Below are 27,837 nucleotides of genomic sequence, written 5' to 3'. Positions count from 1 at the left end.
TAGTATTTACGGCATTCCACCACTTCATTGTTGACTGCTTTGTCGGCCGGTACAAACACAAACCGCTTTGAAATTTCTTGAAGTTTATTTCTTATTCTAGAAATAGGCATAGTATGTACTTTTTTATTTATTTCTGAATTATTTTCAAAATGTGATATTCGAATGTCCACAACATTCATACATTTATTTATATAAGAATAAAGATATTTTTTATCAGATTTTTTCCCGTTAACACCATTTTTTACAATACGAGGAAAGAGCGTCTTTTGTGACCTGAAGACACTGTTTCCAATCTATTTTAGATAGAGGACGATATTTTGGTCCTTTTTTCAAAAAGTTTTAAACCTCTCCGTCTTGGACGATATTGAGGTCCCCCGTTTTAACATGGTCATAGAGATCATATCTAAACTTCGACGATTCACAGTTTCAAGTTAGAGGAGTATTATTTTCTACATTGATTAGACTGCATGAAATCCACACAACTAACACTCATTATTAAGACTATATGAACTCCACATGACCAAATGTCCTCACTGAGATTGCATGAACTCCACATGGCCAACACTTATCATCAAGACTATGAACTCCACAACATCAACTCTCCACACTGATACTCTGCATGAACTGCACATAACCAAATGTCCTCACTGAGACTGCATGAACTCCACATGACCAACACTCCTCTTTGATACTGCATGAACTCCACATGACCAACACTCCTCTTTGAGACTGCATGAACTCTGCATGACCAACATTCCTCTTTTAGACTGCATGAACTCCACATGACCAACACTCCTCTTTGAGACTGCATGAACTCCACATGACCAACACTCCTCTTTGAGACTGCATGAACTCCACATGACCAACACTTCTCTTTGAGACTGCATGAACTCAACATGACCAATACTCCTCTTTGAGACTGCATGAACTCCACATGACCAACACTCTTCTTTGAGATTGCTTGAACTCCACATGACCAAATGTCCTCTTTGAGACTGGATGAACTCTACATGACCAACACTCAACTTTGAGACTGTATGAACACCACTTGACCAACACTCATCATTGAGACTGTATGAACTCTACATGACCAACACTCCTCTTTGAGACTGCATGAACTCCACATGACCAACACTTCTCTTTGAGACTGCATGAACTCAACATGACCAATACTCCTCTTTGAGACTGCATGAACTCCACATGACCAACACTCCTCTTTGAGACTGCATGAACTCTGCATGACCAACATTCCTCTTTGAGACTGCATGAACTCCACATGACCAACACTCCTCTTTGAGACTGCATGAACTCCACATGACCAACACTCCTCTTTGAGACTGCATGAACTCCACATGACCAACACTCCTCTTTGAGACTGCATGAACTCCACATGACCAACACTTCTCTTTGAGACTGCATGAACTCAACATGACCAATACTCCTCTTTGAGACTGCATGAACTCCACATGACCAACACTCTTCTTTGAGATTGCTTGAACTCCACATGACCAAATGTCCTCTTTGAGACTGGATGAACTCTACATGACCAACACTCCACTTTTAGACTGTATGAACACCACTTGACCAACACTCATCATTGAGACTGTATGAACTCTACATGACCAACACTCCTCTTTGAGACTGTATGAACACCACTTGACCAACACTCATCATTGAGACTCTATGAACACCATATTCCTTGTGGTTTCCACACATAGATTGTTAATAAATTTGAGTTCGAAAGAAAATGAACACATATAAGCATGAGAGTAATGTTTAGAATTTAATAGTTAAGATATCATGTTTCCATGACCCTTCTATTACTTGTGGGTATTTAACCACCTTGATTATTCATGGAGTCTCGCACAATCTGAATACATCACTCAAGCATGCTTTTGTGTTCGAGAATCCTCAGTTTTTACATTTTTATCCAGCGTAATGGTCTTTATGTATGAATAAGAGAAAATGTTGGGTATACAACAGAGATAACAACCCTGCCACACAACAATAACCGTAATTGACTTCAACAATAGACAGATGTCTATAGGCAATATGTCAACGTCTAAGGGGGAACATACAGTCTTCAACAATAGACCGATGTCTATAGACAATATTTCAACATATATGGGGGAACATACAGTCTTCAACAATAGACCGATGTCTATAGACAATATGTCAACATATATGGGGGAACATACAGTCTTCAACAATAGACCGATGTCTAGACACTATGTCAACATCTATAGGGGAACATACAGTCTTCAACAATAGACAGATGTCTATAGACACTATGTCAACATCTATGGGGGAACATACAGTCTTCAACAATAGACCGATGTCTATAGACACTATGTCAACATCTATAGGGGAACATACAGTCTTCAACAATAGGCAGATGTCTATATACAATATGTCAACATATATGGGGGAACATACAGTCTTCCACAATAGACGGATGTCTATAGACACTATGTCAACATCTATAGGGAAACATACAGTCTTCAACAACAGACAGATGTCTATAGATACTATGCCAACATCTATATATATAGGGGAACATACAGTCTTCAACAATAGACCGATGTCTATAGATACTATGCCAACATCTATAGGGGAACCTACAGTCTTCAACAATAGGCAGATGTCTATAGATACAATATGTCAACATATATGGGAGAACAAACAGTCTTCAACAATAGACATATGTCTTTATAATTTGTCAACTTCTATGGGGAACATACATTCTTCAACAATAGATAAATGTCTATAGATACAATCTAGCAATATCTATGGGGTACAAACAGTCTTCAACAATAGACGGATATCTATACATACAATATGTCAACATATATGGGGGAAAATACAGTCTTCAACAATAGACAGATGTCTATAGATACAATATGTCAACATCTATAGGGGAACATACAGTCTTCAACAATAGACCGGTGTCTATACAATATGTCAACATATATGGGGGAACAAACATTGTTCAATAATAGACAATAGACCGTCTATACAATATGTCAACATATATAGAACATACATTGTTCAACAATAGACAGATGTCTGTACAATATGTCAACATATATGGGGGAACATACATTGTTCAACAATAGACGGATGTCTATACAATATGTCAACATATATGGGGGAACATACATTGTTCAAAAATAGACGGATGTCTATACAATATGTCAACATCTATGGGGGAACATACATTGTTCAAAAATAGACGGATGTCTATACAATATGTCAACATATATGGGGGAACATACATTGTTCAAAAATAGACGGATGTCTATACAATATGTCAACATCTAAATAATCTGAAGTCTATAAAGTTTGTGAATTAATTAAACAGAAACACCATACGAAAATACTTTTTGGCATCCTGTCTCAAAAATCTGTTTTAGGTAGCCTTGAGAACTGGCTTACTGCTCACGCTTGATTTAATTTAAACATATTTTATTGTCCAAAACATTGACAATAGGATCAGACACAAGTTTTGCAACTTAGAACGTCTTCTCTATTACATAAAAATAATAAATAACCGAACAAAATAAAATACATAATAATAACATCATAAACAATATTGATATGGAGACATGAAATGAACAAGAATTTAAACGACATGGCTCATCGATTTCTAAAAGTCGAGTTGACCGTAAATTTATTCATGATAGACCTAGCAGGCTGTTTTAATTTGGGAATACATATTCACTCTAAAGGTAAGTCTTTATTTTAAAGCTATTAAATTAGATTGTTGTTGTCAACTGATATGATGTTATATATAAAATCAAATGAATGATCCATGTCTTTGGGAAAATTGAACAATTTCATTCGAAGTCAACAAAAAGTAATTACACTATAAATGTTTATATATTTGACCATAATGTCTATACACTATGAAAAGCGATTGGTCTCCTTAATATAATTCTGCACTTTGGTGAAAATTAACGTGTTTATGTCCATATTATACATGTTATTACCGTAAATTAAAGTTTCCAAATCAGTAGGTATATTTTCTTTAGCAAAGATAGGGCTGGGATTCCAGCCTATAGTTGTAGGCCTTTTAGCGGAGAATGTTTAAATATTATTCAGATATTATGCATTTCCCTTATAATTATGAATATCAGATTAGACGATCAAGATTTAAATATGATAGAATATTTTTGATCTTCAAGGAAACATTTACTTGGGTGTTGCATTTAACTGAACACTACTTTCCAAAATCAAACTAAAAAAAAGAACTTTTTACAACTATAATTACAGTTTAAAAGGAGGCTCCCAAGAGCCTTAATCCCTCATCTGTCAAAAATTGAAAGACTTAAAACTCGAAAATTGGTCATAAAAGAGAGACGAAAGATATTAAAGGGATATTCAAACTCATAAGTCGAAAACAAATGTCATTGCAAAAAAAACAAAACAAAAACAAAAACAAAAAAAAAACAAAAATAAAAACGACAGACAAACAGTACACAAAACACAACATAGAAAATTAAAGACTGGGTGTGATTCCAGGTGCTCTGGATGAGTAAGCAAATCCTGATTCAAATTTGGCACCCATCGTGTAAGTACAAACCCTTTGATAAGTCTAATTCGGTAGGCCACATTCGAGAAAAGATCACGGGATTGTGGTTACGACAATTGGAACATATCATCTTTAAATAGAATCTTCGTAAATTCCTCCGCGTCACACGGTTGTTAACTGTAACTGAAAACCTTTAAAGTTAAATTTTAAATAATAATGTTTTAAAAGAAGTGGTAAGGGGATATCATATATTTACAGTGGGCCATTATTGATCTGTTTATTGTAGGTTAATATGAGACATTAGTTATACTTTAAACAAACTGAGTGCTAAAAGAATAAAACTAAGTAAAATTTCTCCTCAAAATTTACAGTGAATATTTACATCAGTGGTTTTAATTGCATCATTTATATAGTTTCCAATGTTACTGGCCAATGGCAAATACTACTTGCATTCTTGGTAAACACAGACGTAGTTTAACAAAAAAAGATGAACATGAGATAAAAAGAAGCATTGATGCTCTTTCGGATAATAAAATTTCAAATTTTAAAGTAATTCACAACCTAGAATTATCATGATAAGTTGTTAAAATAGTAACTTCTGCTAGTTTATACTTGATAGTGTCCTCATTCTGTGGCCCATATCTTAAATAGGATTTTCAACCCTTTTCTTGTATGTAAGTTTTAATATTAAATTTAGTAAAATTGAAAATAAACAATACAACCAGAAGAATTGGGGTAACATTACTTTATATAGTCTTAATCTTCTTTTGCATCAATATTTTCTGAGTATGGAGTCCTTAGCAGATACATCTACTAAGGTTTTTGATTTGAATTGCTGTCTCAGGACTAAAGTTTATTTCTTGAGCCAGTGTTCAACAGTCTACAATCATTTGGATAATTAATGTCTGGTTCCCTTTGAATATTTCAATCCATTTATTGTATACAGTGGATTCATTTATTTTCATGGGTACCAATTTTCGTGGTTTGAGGAAAACTTGCATATTCGTGGATATTTAATTTCGTGGTTTTGGCAAAGTCTGCATACGTTCCTTTAGAAAATTTGCAATTCGTTGAATATTTAAATTCGTGGTTCCCTTGTACCCACGAAATCCACGAAAATTGGTATCCAACGAATATTAATGAATCCACAGTACTATAGAATGTATGATGATTTTTTCAGCTACGGGATAAATTTGTGCTTTTTTTCGTGTAGTGCTGGGTACAAAGTGTTCTAAATTTTCTATTTCCAGATGACACAGAGTAGAGTTTGTTATTTTTTGTTCCCTTTTGAATTTCTGTATGTCGCATTCTAAAGGGTATGTGCCAGTGAGTGATCTAGCTTTGATTTGTGCCTTATTATTTAGTTCGTATGTAACTAATAATGTGTCCCATACCGTGTGATTCTGATGTATTTTGAGCTCTGTTTTTTGCAGAATTTAAGAGTGTCTTTTTTTTCATTGCGGCTATGGCTGTGTTGAATTGTTTCTTCCCTTAAATATTTTTTTTAAATTGAAATTTTGATGGAAGGCTTTTTATCAGCTCGTAAATCGGCATTAGATTATAATATTGTAGGATTTCTTGTACTCTTGGGAAGAAACTTTCTGAATTTGATTATTTTTTTTTTGGAGGTTTCAAATAATTGGCAATAAGAAATCCACCGCACTAAGTCAGCTCACTTTATTTTCAACAAACTGATAATCAAAACTTAAGGAGACTTATTAACAGCTATCTGTTAAATGTTATTATTTCTACCCATGATTCCATAGTTGGAAAACGAGACCTGGGAGGACCACCTATAGCGCTTCCAGTGTGAGCGCCCAGCTATATAGTACATGTCGTCCCCTATTAATGGACTTCTGATAAAAATACTTATATTCTTCAACATATAGTAAGTGATTGATACAAAAGCTCATTAAAGTTATAGATAAAATTGCCTGGAATACTATAGATGATCATTCTGTCTCGTGGTACTTGCGAGCCTCAAATTCAGCATTATAGATCTAAATGTAGGTCTGACTGAAAAAAATTCTTCCAACTTACTAACTGCCACAAGTATTTCATTTTATGTCTATGTCTGGTAAAAGAAATTTCTTCCAACGAACTAACAGATACAGATATTCTATTTTAGATCTGAATGTAGGTCTGATAGAAGAAATTTCTTCCAACGAACTAATAACCCACAAGTATTTCATTTTAGGTCTATGTCTGATAGAAGAATTTTTTCCAACGGATTAACTGCTTCAAGTATTTCATTGAAGGTTTGATAGAAGGAATTTCTTCCAACTTACTAACTGCCACAACCATTACATTTTAGGTCAGGTTTGATAAAGAAATTTCTTCCAACGAGCTAACAGCTACATGTGTTTCATTTTAGATCTAAATGTAGGTTTGATAGAAGAAATTTATTCCATCGAACTAACGGTTTAAATAGATTAAATATTTCATTTTAGGTTTAAATCTGATAGACGAAATTTCTTCTAACGACCTTATGGAACTCGAAGAAATTTTTTCCAACAAGCTAACTGCCATAAGTATCATATTTTAGGCCTTAGTCTGATGAAAGAAATTTCTTCCAATGAACTTACTGCTCCAATGATTTTATTTTGTATTGAATAAAAGAAATGTCTTCTATTAAACTGACTTCTCCATGTACTTCTTTTAAGGTCTGATCGAAGACATTTCTGACGTGGAATATTCTCATAGTTTAACACAAGTTTCTAATTTTATTTTTTCTTATAGAGAAGAAATTTCTTCTAATCATTGAAGTTATCAAAGACCGTTTAAAAAATTAGAAAACAGTTGATGCATTTGCACTTTTTGATAAATTATGAATTTTGCATATTTTAGTCTGCAAAGAGGACATTCCTGGATTTTCCTCTTTTATTTTGGACTGCCTTTGATAAGTGTAGCTTCAAGGACTTTACGTAAAAGGTAATTATTTTAATATTAGAGTGAGAGTGTTAAGTAGTAATTTTGCTTTTCAAAAATCAAAATATGAAGACAAGATACTGTAAAAAAAATTAACTATAATATGTTTCATTTATTTATACATTAAAAAACATTAGAAATTCAGTAAGAAAAACTAGAATTTTTAATTTTGAGTATTCATTCCCTAAAAGAACTGCAGATCGGATAGTCCTAATGCTACAATATATATAGTATTTGTAGCAAACGATACATCTTAAAAATTAAAATTAGCGCAAAAGGACTGCAGCCGTCATTTTTTTATATTATATTCGAAACGCTTAATTCTGACTTTCATATAATTGTTTTCATACATGTAAAATAAATGTTATGATGAAATTCGTGAGCATATTCTGTTAATTGAATTATTTTATTTTTAAATAGCATGTTATATCGTGTGATGCTATATAGTATTTGGCGCAAATGATACATCTTGAATAAAACAATTGGCGCAAAAGGACTGGAGTCGTCAGTATTGATTATATTCGAAACACTTAATTCTGACTTGTTTTTATTTGTTTTCATACAGTAAAATATATTTTCATTATACAGCTCGTGAGCATATTCTGTTTATTTTAATTATTTAATTTTTTAATTAATGGTAAAATACCTCTCGGATTTTAATATTTACTGTACATTGTATAATTACTTGATTTTGTCAGTTTACATTGGGTATTATTGGACAGTAATTTAACTTTCGCGTATTACATACAGCGACAATAGAATACAAATTATGTTTAAAATTGATCAGTTTGTTTAGAATATGTATTTGTTGTATATATGACGGTCTGAATGGGGTTTACAAAATAGAGAATAATGGCCGCTAAAAATGAAGAACAGAGAGAAATTGGTAGATAAAGAAAGAATAGAGAATAATGGGCCAAACGAAGAAAAAGTAAAGAAAAATAGCATATAAATTTAAAAATACAGAAATGACCCCTCCCCCCAAACCACCACCGCCCAGACCCTCATATCCCCTTTGTAGATCTGTATTAGTTCGAGTGTTAACCTGACAATAATATATGACTTTTTTACAAATCGAATTCCTCAATTGTGATAAAAAAATCGATGGCTTTCCTCAATCCAAATATTTCTATGCTAAAATCAAACTGAAGTAATATTCTATGTTTTAACCCTGTCAATGGATAATATTCTGCAAGATGTAACTGTGCCGGTTTGTGTTCGTACCGGCAGACAAAGCAGCAAATAATGTAATGGTGGAGTTAGCATATACTACACGGAAGTTCTCCAAAACGAGATTACAAATTCATCTACATGCAGGTCCGTACGCTCCACAGAGAGTCAAATTGTAAACAAGCATATCACTGCCAGTACCCAGCTTAAAGCCTCTTCCGAACATTTGAAAGTCCCTACTATGTACTGCTTACCTAAATTGCACAAAAAACCATTTAAATTTCGTTTCATCTCCGCAAATAGTAAGTGTTCTACTACCAATCTATCAGTGCTACCTCCCTTACTACTATCAAAGAACTTGTTATTAACCTTTGTAATAAAACTTATGAAAATAATGGTATTAATTATTTTTGGAGTGTTAAAAATTCTTTAGAGGTTTTAGATAAAATACATGCTTTTGATGGTCCTTTTAATTATGTTGACAGTTATGATTTTTCTACTCTCTATACTACACTTCCACACAATCTTATCAAGAAAAAGTTTTCATATCAAATTAATTGGTAGTTTGGTAAATCTCATTACACATTTATTTGCTGTAACTCGTTTAAAGCCTTTTTCTGTAACGAGGAAGGAAAGTATGCTAGATACACTTACTGGAAATGTGAAGATATGATTGAAGCTTTAAATTTTCTCCTGGACAACATATATGTACGTTTCGGCGATAAAGTGTATCGACAGGTAGTAGGTATTCCTATGGGCACTAACTGCGCCCCTTTAATAGCAGATTTATTCCTGTATTGCTATGAATTTCAGTTTATGACCAAACTAAGTAAAGACACGTCATTGTCACATTTGGTCGATACATTCAACAATACCTTCCGTTATCTAGATGATATTTTTTCGTTAAATAATTCAGAGTTCTCTAAATATACTTCCGAAATTTACCCAAAAGAACTTACTTTAACTAAATCTAACATAAACAGCAGTAGTTGTCCTTTTCTAGATTTGGACATTTCAATCTCTAAAGGAAAACTCCATACTTAAATTTACAACAAAAGAGACAACTTTTCATTCCCTATTGTTAATTTTCCTTTTTTAGACGGCGATGTTCCATTGGCTCCATCATACGGTGTTTATATATCCCAACTCGTTCGTTATGCCCGTGTTTGAAGTGATGTCATAGATTTTAAAGAACGTAATCAATGCATCACTGGTAAATTATTAAGTCAGGGATTTCGTTACCATAAATTACGTAAAACTTTTAATAAATTCTTTTATAGATACATTTGTACAAAGATTTGATTAGTAAATTTGGCTGTACCTGTAGAAAACTGATTAAAAACGGTATTTCACATCCTACATTTTACGGTAATATTGTACTTAAAGCGCGGAAACCACTATGTAATCATCGAACCTTTAAACAAACGTATTAGTAAAGGTTATCTTACCAATGTTGTAATTAGATCCTTGAATATAGTTTACATTATCACTAATATCGATTTTGTCATCAGCAAATTAAAACATAACTAAATTTGTATTCTTTTCAAACGGGATGTATAAAGACACGCCCACGTTCATTTTAATCTATAAAGAGGTTAACTTCTAACTATCCTACTGCCTATCGATACATTTATTTTTGACATTGCACAAGTCATGTATTCTTTGACTGTCCATGACGTAATAATTTTAGTCTCTGATACATAATTTTTTATCATTAATTGTTTTTGGCTTTTAACTAGCTGTCAGTAACTGCGAGTACTCTCAAATCGTACTTTCTTGTTTATTTGACCTGTTGATACTAATTGTAAAGTTTTTTTGTTATTTAATGTTATTCAGGATTATATCTGGTCTATATACCAGCTTTGATAAGTGTTTGGTAAAATACAAACTTTCACTTCGTACTATGAACATCAAAATTATTTATTTTATAAAATTTTCCCTTTCTCTATTTGAACTGTACACGCATACCTAACAACAAAATTATTTTCATTTACCTGTGTTTAAAGTAATTGCAAATGGCTGATATTTTTGTCAAGTATATTGTTTTTCTTAACTTTTACTGTACTTTTATTATTCTTCCCTTAGTTTATCTATTTTGTATTTACATTGTATCAGAGATCAAATTTATTTGTTCAGTGTATGTTCACTGGTGTTAATATGTCTTTTGATTGAGTTAAGCCATTTCAATTGATATTGTATAGTGTACGTGTCTTTCTATGTTGTGATGTTACACTATTGTTTCAGATTAGGGTGAAGGTTTGGTACCATTAAAACGTTTAAACCCGCTGCAATTGTTTGCACCTGTCCTAAGTCAGGAATCTGATGTTCAATAGTTGTCGTTTGTTGATGTGGTTCATAAGTGTTTCTCGTTTCTCGTTTTTTATATAGATTAGACCGTTGGTTTCTCCGTTTGAATGGTTTTACACTAGTAATTTTTGGGGCCCTTTATAGCTTGCTGTTCGGTGTGAGCCAAGGCTCCGTGTTGAAGACCGTACTTTGACCTATAATGGTTTACTTTTATAAATTTTGACTTGGATGGAGAGTTGTCTCATTGGCACTCATACCACATCTTCTTGTATATATGTAATTCAAATGGATAACCACGACGTTACCGAATTTGTACTTACCATGAGCAACACCATGGATGCCACTAGAGGCTCAGGATTGCCACCGAATTTGTGAATGTTTATTTAGTATATTCCGCCTCTTTTTGTATAATGTTCACCTTATTTTTTCAGATGAAGAGAAAGTCAACCTTGCTGATGAGAAAAATTTTAAAACTGAAAACGTCCAGGATTGTCACCGTATTTGTATGCTACTTAGTATTGATGCTAACAAATAATTTATATAAAGGTATGCAAAGTAACTTTAGCTGTGTAAATGAAATATTGTTCATCATTGACTAACTTTGGACGGTTGTTTTACATTTCTACAACAGCCAGACAGCACATCTCATAATGGCGTCGATTTTATTATTCTGGTCACGTGATTTTCAGTTCAATAAATGACATTATGACGCCACAAAATTGATGGCGTAAAGATATTTTATGTATTTACCATGCTTAACCAAATATATCATTTGATAAGGCAGTTTTCAAACTTTCACTACGATATTCTTTTAAGAATGAAAATGTAGAATTTCCTTGATTATTCGTTTGACAAAGACGAAAAAACGTGCCGCGGCCGTGACACTTCTCAGTAAATAAATGTAGATTGAAATGACACACGGAATGGTAACGTATTTTCCTTAAGAGGGATGATGCCTCATGATATTATGAACATGAAATGCCTATTGTTACCAAAACTCGCCAGGTAAACCGGCCATGTGTCAATTCAAAGTCGTTGAAGGGACGGCTGATCAGAAACGAGAGAATAAAGCATTTCGCTCAATTTTTGTAAGGGAAACAGTGTTTCTGGGGCATAATATCCAATAAAAGAGGGGCGAAAGATACCAGAGGGACAGTCAAACTCATAGATCGAAAATAAACTGACAATGCCATGGCTAAAAAATAAAAAGACAAACAGACAAATAATAATACACAAGACACAACATAGAAAAATAAAGACTAAGCAACACGAACCCCACCAAAACTGGGGGTGATCTGAGGTGCTCCGGAAGGGTAAGCAGATCCTGCTCTACTTGTGGCACCCGTCGTGTTGCTCATGTTATTACAAATCCGGTAAATAGTCTTATTCGGTAGGTCACATTCGTGGTGAAAAAGGAAGTGGATTGTAATTAAGACATAAGGAACATATCCGATATCATCTGTGAAACGGTTATTCCATAACGGTCAACCAACTCGTGATGGCGTCTGCAAAATATAGGAAGGGATGATTTCAATTTCAATTTGTCTTTTAGTTTGGAATGGGGAATACTTGTGTAAAGTGTAGAAAAGTCTTATGTTTTAATACTATTGCAAGATGAGAGAGTCTTAGATTGTATGTACTCTAAAAGATCTTTGGAATTTTTTAGTATCCACATCTGATTCACGCCACCTCTATAATAAGCAGTTTCACAATAACTTTGAAGCCCGGCTTTGATTGCGGATAAAATAGATGTTAATAATTTAGAAAGAGGTTTCGTGGAGCACTTGGAAGACCCATCAATATACCGTTGTTTGTAAGGACACTTATGTAGTTTAGGTATCCAATACAGTGATGGAAGATCCAGTTCTTCATCTATGGTTGAAATTCCAAAGGAACATAGAACAGACCTATGATTATCGAGGATTTCCTCTTTGGTAAGTGTCGTGAGGGTATATGTTGAGTTTCCAAGTGAATTGTCAATACCTAATTCACTTATCAAGCAGTTTATGTAATGAGATTTACACACAAAAACGATGTTGTTTTGGGCTTTATCTGCGGGGACAACAACATATTTGTCATGGAGGTAGGACAAGTGTTTTGCAACATTTTGGGTCTTTAAAGATTGACGTAGCATGGGTATTGATAGACCCATTTAGTTTCTTAATTCTGATTTGTATCAACGACCTCACAGCCTTAATCCATTCGGAAAGAGTATCTACGTCTTCTTTCTCGCGTTTAGTCCATTGCCTGGCATAATCCTCGACCGAATCCATCAGTATTTTGAAGTTGTATTTCCAATTGATGGATTTAGGCTAACGATATTTCGGACCTTTGGATAACACATTTCGCAGGGAAGTGTTATTGACAATGTTGAGGTCTCCGTTAATAACATGGCCAGCCGGATTCTATGTGAATTGGGAACTAGCACAGGTGCAATCGGGAGGTTTAGACTTGAAGTCGTCAATATTGAGATCCTGCAAAACGTGTTTGTAATTGAAAATTTTAGTTGCAGTTGGTTTGGTATACATGTAGGTATAGGTATAAGAAATTATTGGTACAGACGTTTCTTTAAAATAAGGAGGTATTTTCGACTGAACTAATTTATGATGAAAGATATTGCCTAAGTTGACGCCATCGACACCTTTGTTGACAAAGGAAATTTTAAGAAAAGATCTTTTCTCTTTTTCATCTTTTCCAATGCGAACTGGTTTGAAAAGTCTGTGACTTGCAATATCCGAAATGATAGCTGTAAGTTTGTATTGGTTTGAATGAGGGTTTTGTAACAGTGGTTTCCAAACATAAATTGAACAGAGAATGAAGTTTTGAAAGGGGTAATGAATAAAGTTTCGTGCGAATGTGATGAAAACCTAACGGCTTTTGTATAAATGGCAGCAAGTCATTAATAGAAACATCATGCAGAGTAGGTGATGTATAATGACGATGACCCGTATGGATAGTAAAATGTGTAAATATGAAAAATGTCATGGAAATTATAATTAATCATTGGAATGAGGGCACCTGTAAAGATCCAGGACCTAAGCAGTAAGAGAAAGTATTGCAGAATGTATATCTGCTTTGGTAAATCACTATTTAATATAAATATTCCTAAAAAAATTCTTATAATCATGTAGAAATCAGTGATATTGCTAGAGAAATTGCCAATTATTACATTCAATTTTTAAAAAATACATTGTTTTTGAACTTCAAAAGAAATAAAAAAAAGTATGTGGTAAAAAATATTTACATAAAATGAGGTGTTTTGGACCAGTAAATTATTAGAAAAAATATTGATCCCAAGTTTAAGGTGAAGCATTTCCAGCATTAAGGGGGTTGACATATTGCATGTTTACCTCTAGTTTGTCATACTTTGATATAAATAATTGTTTTAAGGCGTACATCTCCTTAGAAGAATCAAGTATTATTCTTGAATACACATAAATACTTCATTTTGATTCACCATTCAATGATTTAGATGAAAAAATATTTTATAAAGATTATGGGTATGAAATGTACTTCTTTTATATATTCTATTCTAGAGTAATATTTTTACAAAATTTCTTTTAAGACCCATTGTCAGTTATATCTGTGAACTAAAGTTGTTTTTTACATTCTAAATGGGTGTTACATATGTTTATGTATGCAATAATTAAGTAATCATGTATCTGAGGTCTAATGATGAACACTGAAATGTAACAGATTCAGATTCAGATTCAAAATTTTATTATAGTCCCACCACATACAAACATAAAATAAGATTCACAGAAATAATCATAAAACATTTAAAACATTTGCAATGTATGCACCAATCTTAAAAAGATTAATAAGAGACTTTTCAGACACAATATATACATATAAACATATTTTTACAAATTTACATTTAAAATTTACAGTGTCCATCTATACTAAATGAAAGTAAAACATTTGTTTTTTTAAGAACAAGTTAAACAAAATACTGTTTTTCTCAATAAAATATTGTTGCAGGTTTTGGCAACTACAGCAGCAACATTGTCGTTATTAAATAAAATATAAATTTTTCGCTATGTGATAATAGGTTAAAACGTTCATTAAAATGTATAGCTTCATGTATCATGATTTGTCTTAAATCTACATATAATGGGCATTTTAACGACTTAGAAATAAAAGGTCTCATGGCAAACGCAAAAACCGTAATCAACGTATTAAACATCGTATAAATTATACACTTGCTGATCTGTTATCTATAATAAAAAATAATGGCAGACATCAAGTATTATGCAAACTGGATCAGATACCAATAAGTAAATTATATGCTATTTTTCTGGAGTGTGATACAATTTCTTTTTTTAGCCCAATGTATGAATACACCCGTATTATTTCAGCCTTTTGTCATCATAGGCTATTTCCTAGTATCGATAAACCTGAAAATCATAAACGGCATTTTCTTAAATTAAAATATATAAATAGAGGTATTGATTTTATTAACTTATCTAGTATATTCAATGACTCTACCATCCAAAGCCAAATACCTCCATATTTTGATAATATAGAACCACCTATTATTTCGTATTCTTATAAAAAACCCAGCAGAAGTTTGATTTTTAATTATACGTCAGTTACATCAGACGTCAATTTAGAAAATAATGTTCCTTCCACTTGAGATTGTGAAACATCTAGTTTTAGATATGTTCCTTATGGTCATGTCCTTACAGGAGACCTCAACATCGTCGAAGACCGTGAGGTCATAAATTTTCTTAAGAAAGGACCGAAATATCGTCCTCCATCTAAAATAGATTGGAAACAGTGTCGTCAGATCATTAAAGATGCTCTGTCTGTCTACTGTAAAAATTGGTGTAAACGTGAAAAATCTGATAAAAAATCTCTAGACAGTTATTTTAATAAAATTATGAATACTGTTAATATTCGTATATCTCATTTTGAAAACAATTCTGAAATTAGTAATAGGGTCCATGATATTCCCATTTCCAGAATAAAAAATAAACTCCAAGTACTCGCAAAGCGGTTTGTGTTCGTACCGGCAGACAAAGCAGCAAATAATGTAGTGGTGGTGTGACGCATATACTACACGGAAGTTCTCCAAAACGAAATTACAAATTCATCTACATTCAGATCCGTACGCTCCACAGAGAGTCAAATTGTAAACAAGCATATCACTGCCACTACCCAGCTTAAGGCCTCTTCCGAACATTTGAAAGTCCCTACTATGTACTGGTTACCTAAATTGCACAAAAAACCATTTGAATTCCGTTTCATCTCCGCATCTAGTAAGTGTTCTACTACTAATCTATCAGTGCTTCTAACTACCTCCCTTACTACTATCAAAGAACTTGTTATTAACTTTTGTAATAAAGCTTATGAAAATAATGGCATTAATTATTTTTGGAGTGTTAAAAATTCTTTAGAGGTTTTAGATAAAATACATGCTTTTGATGGTCCTTTTAATTCTGTTGACAGTTATGATTTTTCTACTCTCTATACTACACTTCCACACAATCTTATCAAGAAAAAGTTTTCATATTTAATTAAATGGTCTTTTGAAAAATCTCATTACAAATTTATTTGCTGTAACTCGTTTAAAGCCTTTTTCTGTAACGAAAAAGGAAAGTATGCTAGATACACTTACTGGAAATGTGAAGATATGATTGAAGCTTTAAATTTTCTCCTGGACAACATATATGTACGTTTCGGCGATAGAATGTATCGACAGGTAGTAGGTATTCCTATGGGCACTAACTGCGCCCCTTTAATAGCAGATTTATTCCTGTATTGCTATGAATCTCAGTTTATGACCAAACTCAGTAAAGACACGTCATTGTTACATTTGGTTGATACTTTCAACAATACCTTCCGTTATCTAGATGATATTTTTTCGTTAAATAATCCAGAGTTCTCTAAATATACTACCGAGATTTACCCAATAGAACTTACTTTAACTAAATCTAACATAAACAGCAGTAGTTGTCCTTTTCTGGATTTGGACATTTCAATCTCTAAAGGAAAACTCCATACGAAAATTTACGACAAAAGAGACGATTTTTCATTCCCTATTGTTAATTTTCCTTTTTTAGACGGCGATGTTCCTTTGGCTCCATCATACGGTGTATATATATCCCAACTCGTTCGTTATGCCCGTGTGTGTAGTGATGTCATAGATTTTAACGAACGTAATCAATGCATCACTGGTAAATTATTAAATCAAGGATTTCGTTACCATAAATTACGTAAAACTTTTGCTAAGTTCTTTCATAGATACAAAGATTTGATTAGTAAATTTGGCTGTACTTGTAGAAAACTGATTAAAAACGGTATTTCACATCCTAAATTTTACGGTAATATTGTACTTAAAGCGCGGAAATCACTTTGTGATCCGTGTAAACTCATCGAACCTTTAAACAGGCTTATTAGTAAAGGTTATCTTACCAATGTTGTAATTAGATCTTTGAATATAGTTTACATTGGGACTAATATCGATTTTGTCATCAGCAAATTGAAACATAACTAAATTTGTATTTTTTTCAAGTGGGATGTATAAAGACACACCCACGTTCGTTTAGATCTATAAAGAGGTTAAACTCCTAACTATCCTACTGTCTGTCGATACATTTATTTTTGGCATTGCACTAGTCATGTCTTCTTTGACTGTCCATGACGTTAAAATACTAAATCCCTGGGATGTGTTTTAGTTGATTTTAGTCTCTGATGCATGATTTTTTATTATTAATTGTTTTGGCTTTTAACTAGCTGTCAGTAACTGCGAGTACTCTCAAATCGTACTTTCTTGTTTTTTTGACCTGTTGATACTAATTGTATTGCTTTTTTGTTATTTAATGTTATTCAGGGTTATATCTGGTCTATATACCAGCTTTGATAAGTGTTTGGTATAACTATAAATTTTCACTTCGTACTATGAACATCAAAATTATTTATTTTGTAAAAATATTTCCTTTCTCTAATTTGGTACTGTACACGTATACCTAACAATAAAATTATTTTCATTTACCTGTGTTTAAAGTTATTGCAAATGAATGGTATTTTTGTTCGAGCATATTGTTTTTCTTTAATTGTTTAACATTTCTTACCGATATAACATGTTACTTTTATTATTCTTCCCTTAGTTTATTTATTTTGTATTCAAAATTATTTATTTTATTAATCTAAGGATACATTAAGAGACCCCCCCTTATACAGGCATCCACCCTAGGCCACGCAGCACCCGATGAAATATGTAGATATCATAAGATGCAATGTAAAGGAGCATATATCAATGCCAGGACACAGCATTACTTCTTCTTTGCCTCCCTGCCAACACTTGATGTATCTTAAACTTATACATCAAGGTTGGATACACCACACCGGTAACCGGCATGGATACAGTGGCCAAGCAGAACATAAAGTAATGGTGAAATAATATATAAATGTAAACAAAGACAGGTTTGGGAAAAACTAACCACAGTTTATTAAGCATAGTTAAAATTTCAAATAAGGCAAGAAATATACAATACATGTACAAATGTATATGCATGATAAACAAAATTTTAAAACATGAATAACTGAAAGTGTAAGTCAAACTGTGGTTCTCCACAGTAATATAAAATCACTGCGGATAAAATTCTAAAACTACAATAATGCACATAGAGTCAAAACGCACAAAACTAGAAAATAAGGGAGTGGTGGGTGGGAAAAGAAATACGATTATGCTTGATCGATTTGACATACAACTTGCTTGCTGCTTGCAAAATTTTTGAATGTTGCGAGATGCTGGGATGCATACTGTGCAAGATAAATTTGATTGAATTTATTGGATTAGGTTAAACCGGGAAATTTGAAAAATCAAAGCTGATTGGTGGATAAATATATCCCAGACAAAGCAAGATTCAAATAGGACAATCCGATTGGCTGTTGTCCGTAACCAGCCAAAACAAACATGAAAAGGAGGTGCAGGGTTTTATAAAAAATAGCAATCAAATAATACGAAACTAAAGAATGTACAAATGCTTCTACAATACATGTATCTATATTAATACTGTATTTTCAAAAAATACTTCCATTAATCTAAGGATACATTAAGAGACCCCCCCCCCCCCCCCCCCCCCCTTATACAGGCATCCACCCTAGGCCACGCAGCACCCGATGACATATGTAGATATCATAAGATGCAATGTAAAGGAGCATATATCAATGCCAGGACACAGCATTACTTCTTCTTTGCCTCCCTGCCAACACTTGATGTATCTTAAACTTATACATCAAGGTTGGATACACCACACCGGTAACCGGCATGGATACAGTGGCCAAGCAGAACATAAAGTAATGGTGAAATAATATATAAATGTAAACAAAGACAGGTTTGGGAAAAACTAACCACAGTTTATTAAGCATAGTTAAAATTTCAAATAAGGCAAGAAATATACAATACATGTACAAATGTATATGCATGATAAACAAAATTTTAAAACGTGAATAACTGAAAGTGTAAGTCAAACTGTGGTTCTCCAAATAAAGTATCCCAAACCTGTAGTAGGGGTAGTAGAAAAATAACCTAAAATTGGATTCAAAAATGAAAGCAAAAAACCAAATTATAAATAGGTAAAAACCAAATAAAACAATGCTCCATAACACACAAGAGTACATGTATAATAAATTGTATTTGAAGTAGTCTGATCTGTACCATACAAAATCACAGTCTGTATAAACGGTTCCAACACAAGTACATATAAGTCCAACACAAGAATCCATGAATTCAGTAGATATGAAAGTCACAACTTAATATGTACATTGTAGGTGTCCATTTCAACCATACATGTAACATTACAGATTTGCAGAATAGTAATAATAAAACTTCCGTGCATGGCAAGACCCATATAAATGCTATCTTAAGTTATTATTATAAGCAACATTAAAAAGAACACACAAAATGATATTATATATACATGTACAAAACAAAAAATAACAGATATAAAAATAATCAAAGTTTTTCCTGAATACGCTTTGCAAAAGTATCCATAACCATGTGCCTATGGTCAAGGGAAGGGTCGATATGAGACTGTATTAACTCCGTAGGAATGCCACATTCCAGGGCAAAAGAGGCACCCCCTCTGCGAAAACTATGCCCAGAATATTGGTCCGGATTGATACCAAAATGCGACAAAGAATGTTTTAGTCTGGATAAAAATTTACTATATGTTAATGGAATTAATCTACCTTGTGAATCATACATAAATGCTGAAGACAAGGGGGCTGCTTTTTGGGTAAGCTTAAAGCAAAGTAGAAGGGCTTGGGCTGGGCAAAGAGGGGAACCAGGAATTCTGGGCAAAGGAATTTCAAGAAGTCGCTCCTTGTTTTGAATAGTTTTTGTCTTTCTTAATTTAAGAATTACCCCTCGATGAGAGAAACAGACTGCCTGTCTACTTAGATGTTGGTCAGCATCAAAATCATTCAAGGATGGTACGAAAAGGTTGGATTTACGAAAAAAGGAGAAGAAAGCTACTAAACACGCTGCCCAGAAAGTTAAATCAAAAGCACTTTTTAAACATAGAGTTGAGAAAATTCCCATTAATAATTTGGGTGTTATGGGCAACTTAGAACAACTTGCATCTCCAAGGACCCTTCTTGCACCTTTGAGGACACTGTGCACTAAATGAGAGTCCAAAGGGGAAAGTAAGCCTGCTTCTTTATGTAATAAGGATATGATTGATAAATAATTTTGGATAGAAGAAAATTTAAGTCGACATGATAAGTGGGCAATGTATATCGTTAAGTTGACTTGGCTCAAAGGAATAGGGAGAATACCTATATCATTGCAAAAACTACAGTAACTTTTTAGATATAGCATGTAAGTCTTTTTTGTAGACTCTGCAAAGGTGTGACACCGGAAATTGGCTACAATAATGTCCAGGGCTTGCACTTTACTGGTACTTGGCATGCCTATGCAAAAGAAAAAATAAGGATTTGTTAGACATGTGGGAATCCAACTGCCTGACAAATAGGGGAGAAGGCAAACAACAACGCATAAAACATATAAATGAGATGGGGTCATGAAGTCTGGAAATATGGTCTGCTAGAATATTCTTTTTCCCTGGGATATGTTTAGCAATTAGTTGAAAATTATATGAGGCTGACAACCAGAATAGATGCCGTAGATATGCCATCAATCTCTTATTGCGTGATGTACATCTATTGATGCAACCTACAGTGGCCATGTTGTCAGAGTAAACAATCACTTTTTTATTTTGCCATGTTTTACCCCAGCGAATTGCAGACAAGACTACAGACAATGCCTCTAATTCATTAATATGGAGGTCCTTAGTAAAAGCAAAATCTGCATCCCATTTAGCATAAAACCAATCTGACCCAAAGTGACCCCCACCACCTTCTTGACAAGCATCCGTATACACTGATGTAACCGGATATTTGTCAAGAATTAAGGATTTACCATTAAAAGTAGAAATAAAATTTTGCCACCATAATATATCTTGCATTATATCCCCTTTTATCAAAATTTTATGCCAATCATGCTGCAGTTGCGTAATGCTATCAATAATTCTGCGAAGGAATACTCTCCCGCCATGAACCACTGTAGATGCCCAATTAAGCTTGCCAGCTAAAGATTGCAGCTGTTTTTTCGAAGCACGCTTGCGATTGCCAAAATCAGTTAATTCTTGCTTAAGCAGGGACAGCTTATCCCCCGGAAGCCGGAGCTCCATAGCGATAGAGTCTATCTCAACTCCTAAAAATGTAAGTTTAGTGGTAGGGTCAACCACTTTTTGCCAATTAATCATAAATCCCAGCTCTCGAAGTAAAAAAAATTAGAGAATTCAGTGCTTGCCTACATCTGAATTCAGATTGTTCACACAAGAAAAAATCGTCTAGGTAAGCAACTACAGTAAAACCTCTGCGAGACATCATGCGTCGCACAGCTTGAGTTAGTCTGTGAAAAATGCCAGGGGCTAATTTAGAGCCAAAAGGTAATTTAGTATCATAGAGTGTAAATTCTTGCCCTTCTGGGAAGGTCCAATTGAAACCAGTAACCTTTTGACTTCTCTTACTTAACTTTACAGATCTGTACGCAGACTTTAGGTCCACTTTACTCATAAAACAATTTTTTGTTACTAGCTTAGCAGCATCATCAAGGGTTTGAAAACGCTGCTTTTCAATTTCAGATACAAGGGAATTTACCGAAGAGCCTTTTGGCCTGCTACAATCATGAATGAGGCGTATTCCCCCATCCTGCTTTGGTATCACCCCAATAGGACTAATTATACATGGATCTGAAGAAGTGAATTTGTAGTTGCCACACTCTATCTCATTAAGAACCTGAGTATGGGCCTTTACATACAAAGGATTATTTGGTGAGGCTGACGGATGGTTTTTGGAAACAATGCCGGATGGGAGTTGGTCACAATCTATAATATCAAACCCAAATTCAATTCCATTTAATAAAAATTCTCTATCAAAATCATTGGCCAGTTCTCGACTCCAGACATGCAAGTCAAGAGCCCGCAAAGGTTTTACTGTATTGCCTAGTTTTTTGGATTTGAGCTCTGATGGCTACCTGCAGAGTGCTTCTGCCCACATCCAAATATGCTACACGCATGCTCAAACTTACAAGAAGCAAGAGTGCAGCCATATCTAGAGTTAAACTTCCTACAAATCTCTTTACCACTGGAGGTATGGGACGCATAATTTCTGGCCCCTCTAGTACTAGCTCCCGATCCCTTCTGCTGGGTATTGGCCTGCTGTGGGTATCGGGCCGCTCTAGGCTTCAAGTAAACCATCTGAATGTGCGGTATATCAGTGCCCCACCTAAACCTATGCATGCTCTGTAGCCGTCGATACTCCCTGTCATAAAAGAATACTGATACCATATCATGGGAAGTAATCAGCTGGTAAACTCGGGTGGTATAGGAAAAATAGTCTAATACTTGTCCCTGGTCCAATAACCCCTCCCCCAATAACTTGTGCAAAATGGCTAGGTTTGCCATTGACCATTGGCACATGGTTACAGTTTCTAACTTTGGCTTTGAGGGCCCTGATTTAAATACTAATTGACCACAATCAGACTTAGATATAAGTTTTTCTTCATCAAAAAACCCCCCTGAAGATTGAACAAAATCAACAATATCATGATATACAACCGAACTACTACTGCTATTTAAGGATTTTAAATAAATTTGAGGGTCTTGCCATGAAATATTGTCATTTAAATTAAGACTGCTACCTGCGTTGTTCGTTGTACTAACGTGTCCACCATGTTGCGGCTGCTGTTTCTGAAGCTGTCCCAGTACTTCCCGAATGTAATTGTCTGTTACTTCCGGTTCCATGGGTGCCGGAAGTCCGTTGTTGGTTCCTGACGACACATTTATATCTGCGTGCGCACCTGCACTAGAAGATGCCGGAAGTTCTTCACTGTTGTCCGCCATACTTGATCGCTTCGGCAAACCGCCATCGTTTTCCTCTTCCGATTGCAAGAATGTCCGACAGACAGATTTAATCAAAAGTTTCTGTTGACCGATCGGCAGTTTAGATTTAGATAAGTCCTCCTGCGTTAACAAAGCCAGCGCCTCCAGTGAATCAAATCCGAGTTGCAGAATTGTGCTTGCCGTCGCTTCACTAAGTTTTTTGGCCTCGGCCCACTTCAAAACTTTATCCGCGTCACTCATTTGTGACTTTTCTATATCGTTCATATTGAGTCTGCAGTAAACTTTCAATAATTGCGTGATGCTCTCAAAACGTTAAATTGTCAACAACTTCTCTGGCTTGAACAAGCGGAACAAACGGCCTCAATGTCTTCGCAGAAAATACATCCTTCACAAAAGGCTGAACAGTCCAATTTAATCATGAAGATCACTTTGCTTAAATCGGCCTCAGATTCGGTTATATACGTACTGTATCTGTAAACTTCTTCAAAGCTCAACACATACCATGACGGTAAACGAAGAAAGTTAGACACAACTTTAGAAAAGAAGACGTGATCCAAATATTGATCATTAGTATCCATTAAACTTAATTTTGCTTAAAGTTTGTTTAACAATTGTCTGTAAAATGCCTTACTAATCGGCAATCAAAAATAAAGAAATACGATTATGCTTGATCGATTTGACATACAACTTGATTGCTGCTTGCAAAATTTTTGAATGTTGCGAGATGCTGGGATGCATACTGTGCAAGATAAATTTGATTGAATTTATTGGATTAGGTTAAACCGGGAAATTTGAAAAATCAAAGCTGATTGGTGGATAAATATATCCCAGACAAAGCAAGATTCAAATAGGACAATCCGATTGGCTGTTGTCCGTAACCAGCCAAAACAAACATGAAAAGGAGGTGCAGGGTTTTATAAAAAATAGCAATCAAATAATACGAAACTAAAGAATGTACAAATGCTTCTACAATACATGTATCTATATTAATACTGTATTTTCAAAAAATACTTCCGTAAATATATTTCCTTTCTCTATTGGTACTGTACACGTATACCTAACAACAAAATTATTTTCATTTACCTGTGTTTAAAGTTATTGCAAATGGATGGTATTTTTGTTCGAGCATATTGTTTTTCTTTAATTGTTTAACATTTCTTACCGATATAACATGTTACTTTTATTATTCTTCCCTTAGTTTATTTATTTTGTATTTACATTGTGTCATAGGTCAAATTTATTTGTTCAGTGTATGTTCAATGGTGTTAATATGTCCTTTGATTGAGTTAAGCTATTTCAGTTGATATTTTATAGTGTGTCTTTCTATGTTGTGATGTTACACTATTGTTTCAGAAAAAGGGTGAAGGTTTGGTACCATTAAAACGTTTAAACCCGCTGCATTTGTTTGCACCTGTCCTAAGTCAGGAATCTGATGTTCAGTAGTTGTCGTTTATTGATGTGGTTCATAAGTGTTTCTCGTTTCTCGTTTTTTATATAGATTAGACCGTTGGTTTTCCCGTTTGAATGGTTTTACACTAGTAATTTTTTGGGGCCCTTTATAGCTTACTGTTAGGTGTGAGCCAAGGCTCCGTGTTGAAGACCGTACTGTGACCTATAATGGTTTACTTTTATAAATTTTGACTTGGATGGAGAGTTGTCTCATTGGCACTCATACCACATCTTCTTATATCTATCTACAGTTAAAACATGTCTTCTCATAGACTTCTTTTCTTTCATACCTTCCAGTTTCTTTTTTTAGTGGCGCTACCCCACATCTAAATCTTACAAAAGCACTTCTGTGTTTAATTGACAGAATATTTTTTAAATAATTTTCATTACAATAATTATTTTTAAACAATTTATAAGTCCTCAATTTACTTCCCTCTGCATACGCAGCAACTCTTGTACACCAGTTTGACTTAAACTTTTGTTCAATACATTTAATTTTAAATTACAATATTGCTCATAATTATACAATTTTAACATCTCTATAAGTCTAAAGCTCCAATTCTTAATTCTAATATTGCACTTTCGTATGGACCATTTAAAGATTTTAAAATTTATCCTGTGTGGGTTCCCATTATGGAACACCTTGCCCAATGTCTCAAGACAGTTGACCATTGTTTAACGCATGGTGGCTTCCAACCCATATCACCAGCTATGGCATCATTTGATGTGTATTTACTAACTCCCATGAAAAATCTCATGGCCCTATTTTGGACTGCATTTATGCAGGAAAAGTCCCTGGTTCCCCAAATACCTGCACCATAACTAATAACCGACAATACCATTGTATCGTATAGTTTTGAAAAAAAATTGTGCTGGAAACCACCATGGGTTTTACTCTTCACAATTAACAATCCTAATGCTCTTCTGGCTGACTTTGCTACTGCTTTAGCCATTAACTGATAATCTAAAAATTCAGTCAGTAGCAAGCCTAAGTATTGATAAATTTTTACACACTATAACATTAACACCAATAGAAAAGTTAAATTTAGTTTGTAAAACAGCTGGATTTCTAAAATGTATGATCATAGATTTATTTATATTAACTGTCAGCTCATTATTGAGACACCATGTAATAAGCACATTCAACATTTTTTGTAAATCTTCTTCGTTCTCAGCCATTAAAATAACATCGTCAGCATATAACAATATAGCTAAATTTTCTTCATCTATGTTAATACCAATATTCAACGCATTAATATCATCAACCAAATTATTTATATAAATATCAAACATTATAGATGATAAAACACAACCTTGTTTTAACCCAGAATCAATGTTAAACCATTCAGTCATATTACCATTTACACGTACACTACATTCTACATTAGAGTATAAAGCTTTTAGAGAGTACATAAATTTTGAACCTATACCTAAATTTTCCAGTTTGTTAAGCAAAAAAACTTTATTAATTGAGTCATACGCCTTCTTAAACATGTTAAAGTCTATAAAAGCTACACATGTTGATAATTTACACTTTTTCCTGGTTTCTATTATTGATGTTATAGTGCTTATATGATCAATTGTACTTCTGCCTTTCATAAAACCATTTGACTAATCTTTCATTTAAAATACTACAATACATCTTGTATACAAAAGGAGCTAGAGTTATACCCCTATAAGATAAAGGATCTCTAGGATCTGATGTAGAACATTTTGGTATTGGGGTTATAATTCCCTTATTCCACACATATTTGGTACATTACCAGAACTGAAACATAAATTAAATGATTTATGTAAAATAGAAATAATAGAAATATTCTTGCATAACTCAGCTTGAATAAGGTCAATACCTGCACTTTTACAATTTTTTGCATTCATTTCAACTTTATGAACCTCATCAATGGTGATTTCCTTATCTAAATCAATACAAATTATAATGTTTACTTTAATATTACAGTTTTCAACCTTATTACACTCTGCATCAACATTTGGGTTCAATAAACTGTGAAAACTGTTTTTCCATTTACTTAGAATAGTTTCTAAATTGTTAGTTATAGTTCCATTATCTAAAGTAACTTCTTTCGGAATACACATCTGTCTCTCGTTACTTATACCAATTTGACCAATTCTACGCCAAAACTGTTTTGGATCATTGTCATTGAAATTAACTAGCTCTCCTGGCACCGGTACCAATATTGACGCTTATATTTACCTTAAAACAACTCCTGGTCCCTGGCATATGATACCCATGACAATGTTTATTAAAAATGGAAATATAAACGTACTCTATAAAAGGCTTCCCATTCACCAAACATGTAATGTCTATGTGTATGTAAAAGTAGCAATATTACATGGTAATAACTATTGAGAAAATTAACAAATAATAAAAATATAATCAGGACTTTATTTAGAGACTAAGTGGAAGAGAAAAATCTGTTCATGAACAAATTGATGTCAGAATTGCATTTTTATTTAAAGAATTTTTTTATTTGCAGTTGTTTTTCATTCTAACTATATTCTGACCTTTGGCCTGACAGTGATTGCAAACCTGCCATTTGTTTTGTTGTGTGTAGTCTAATTTCAAATTTTTTAGAGTACATACAATCTAAGACTCTCTCATCTTGCAATAGTATTAAAACATTTGACCTTTCTACACTTTACACAAGTATTCCTAATTCCAAACTAAAAGACAAATTGAAAGAGTTGGTATTGCTTTGTATCATAAAAAAGAATGGCGAACGTAGATACAAGTATCTTGTCTTGGGGAGGGATAAATCCTACTTTGCAAAGAATCACTCTGATTCAAATAAAAAGTTCTCTGAAACTGACATTATCAAGATGCTTGATTTCTTGATTGACAAAATATTTGTTACGTTTCAACAGATTGTCGGCATTCCAATGGGAACCAATTGTGCCCTCTTCTTGCCGACTTTTTTCTTTATTATTATGAGGCTGACTTCATACAGGAACTTCTTAGGAAGAAAAATAAGAAGTTAGCAATATCCTTTAACTTTACTTTCCGCTATATAGATGATG

General features: G+C 33.7%; 1 protein-coding gene across 3 annotated transcripts in view; it reads left to right on the top strand.

Annotated features, from left to right (window-relative positions):
- The first annotated feature begins 3,647 nt into the window (after positions 1–3,647).
- Positions 3,648–27,837, top strand: part of LOC127717713 (carbohydrate sulfotransferase 11-like) — a 31,178-nt gene continuing 6,988 nt past the window's right edge. For 2 of the 3 annotated variants that reach the window (XM_052223480.1, XM_052223478.1), the window contains exons 1-3: positions 3,648–3,728; positions 7,379–7,462; positions 11,368–11,482. In XM_052223480.1, the coding sequence (XP_052079440.1) occupies positions 11,368–11,482 (115 nt within the window). In that variant the 5' untranslated portion in view covers positions 3,648–3,728; positions 7,379–7,462. The remainder of the gene's footprint in view (positions 3,729–7,378; positions 7,463–11,367; positions 11,483–27,837) is intronic. The other variant, XM_052223479.1, reaches the window with a different exon arrangement.

This window comes from Mytilus californianus, unplaced genomic scaffold (assembly GCF_021869535.1).
Source record: "Mytilus californianus isolate M0D057914Y unplaced genomic scaffold, xbMytCali1.0.p SCAF_10, whole genome shotgun sequence".
Classification (NCBI taxonomy): Eukaryota; Metazoa; Mollusca; class Bivalvia; order Mytilida; family Mytilidae; genus Mytilus; species Mytilus californianus.
This window is presented reverse-complemented; position numbering and strand designations above follow the sequence as displayed.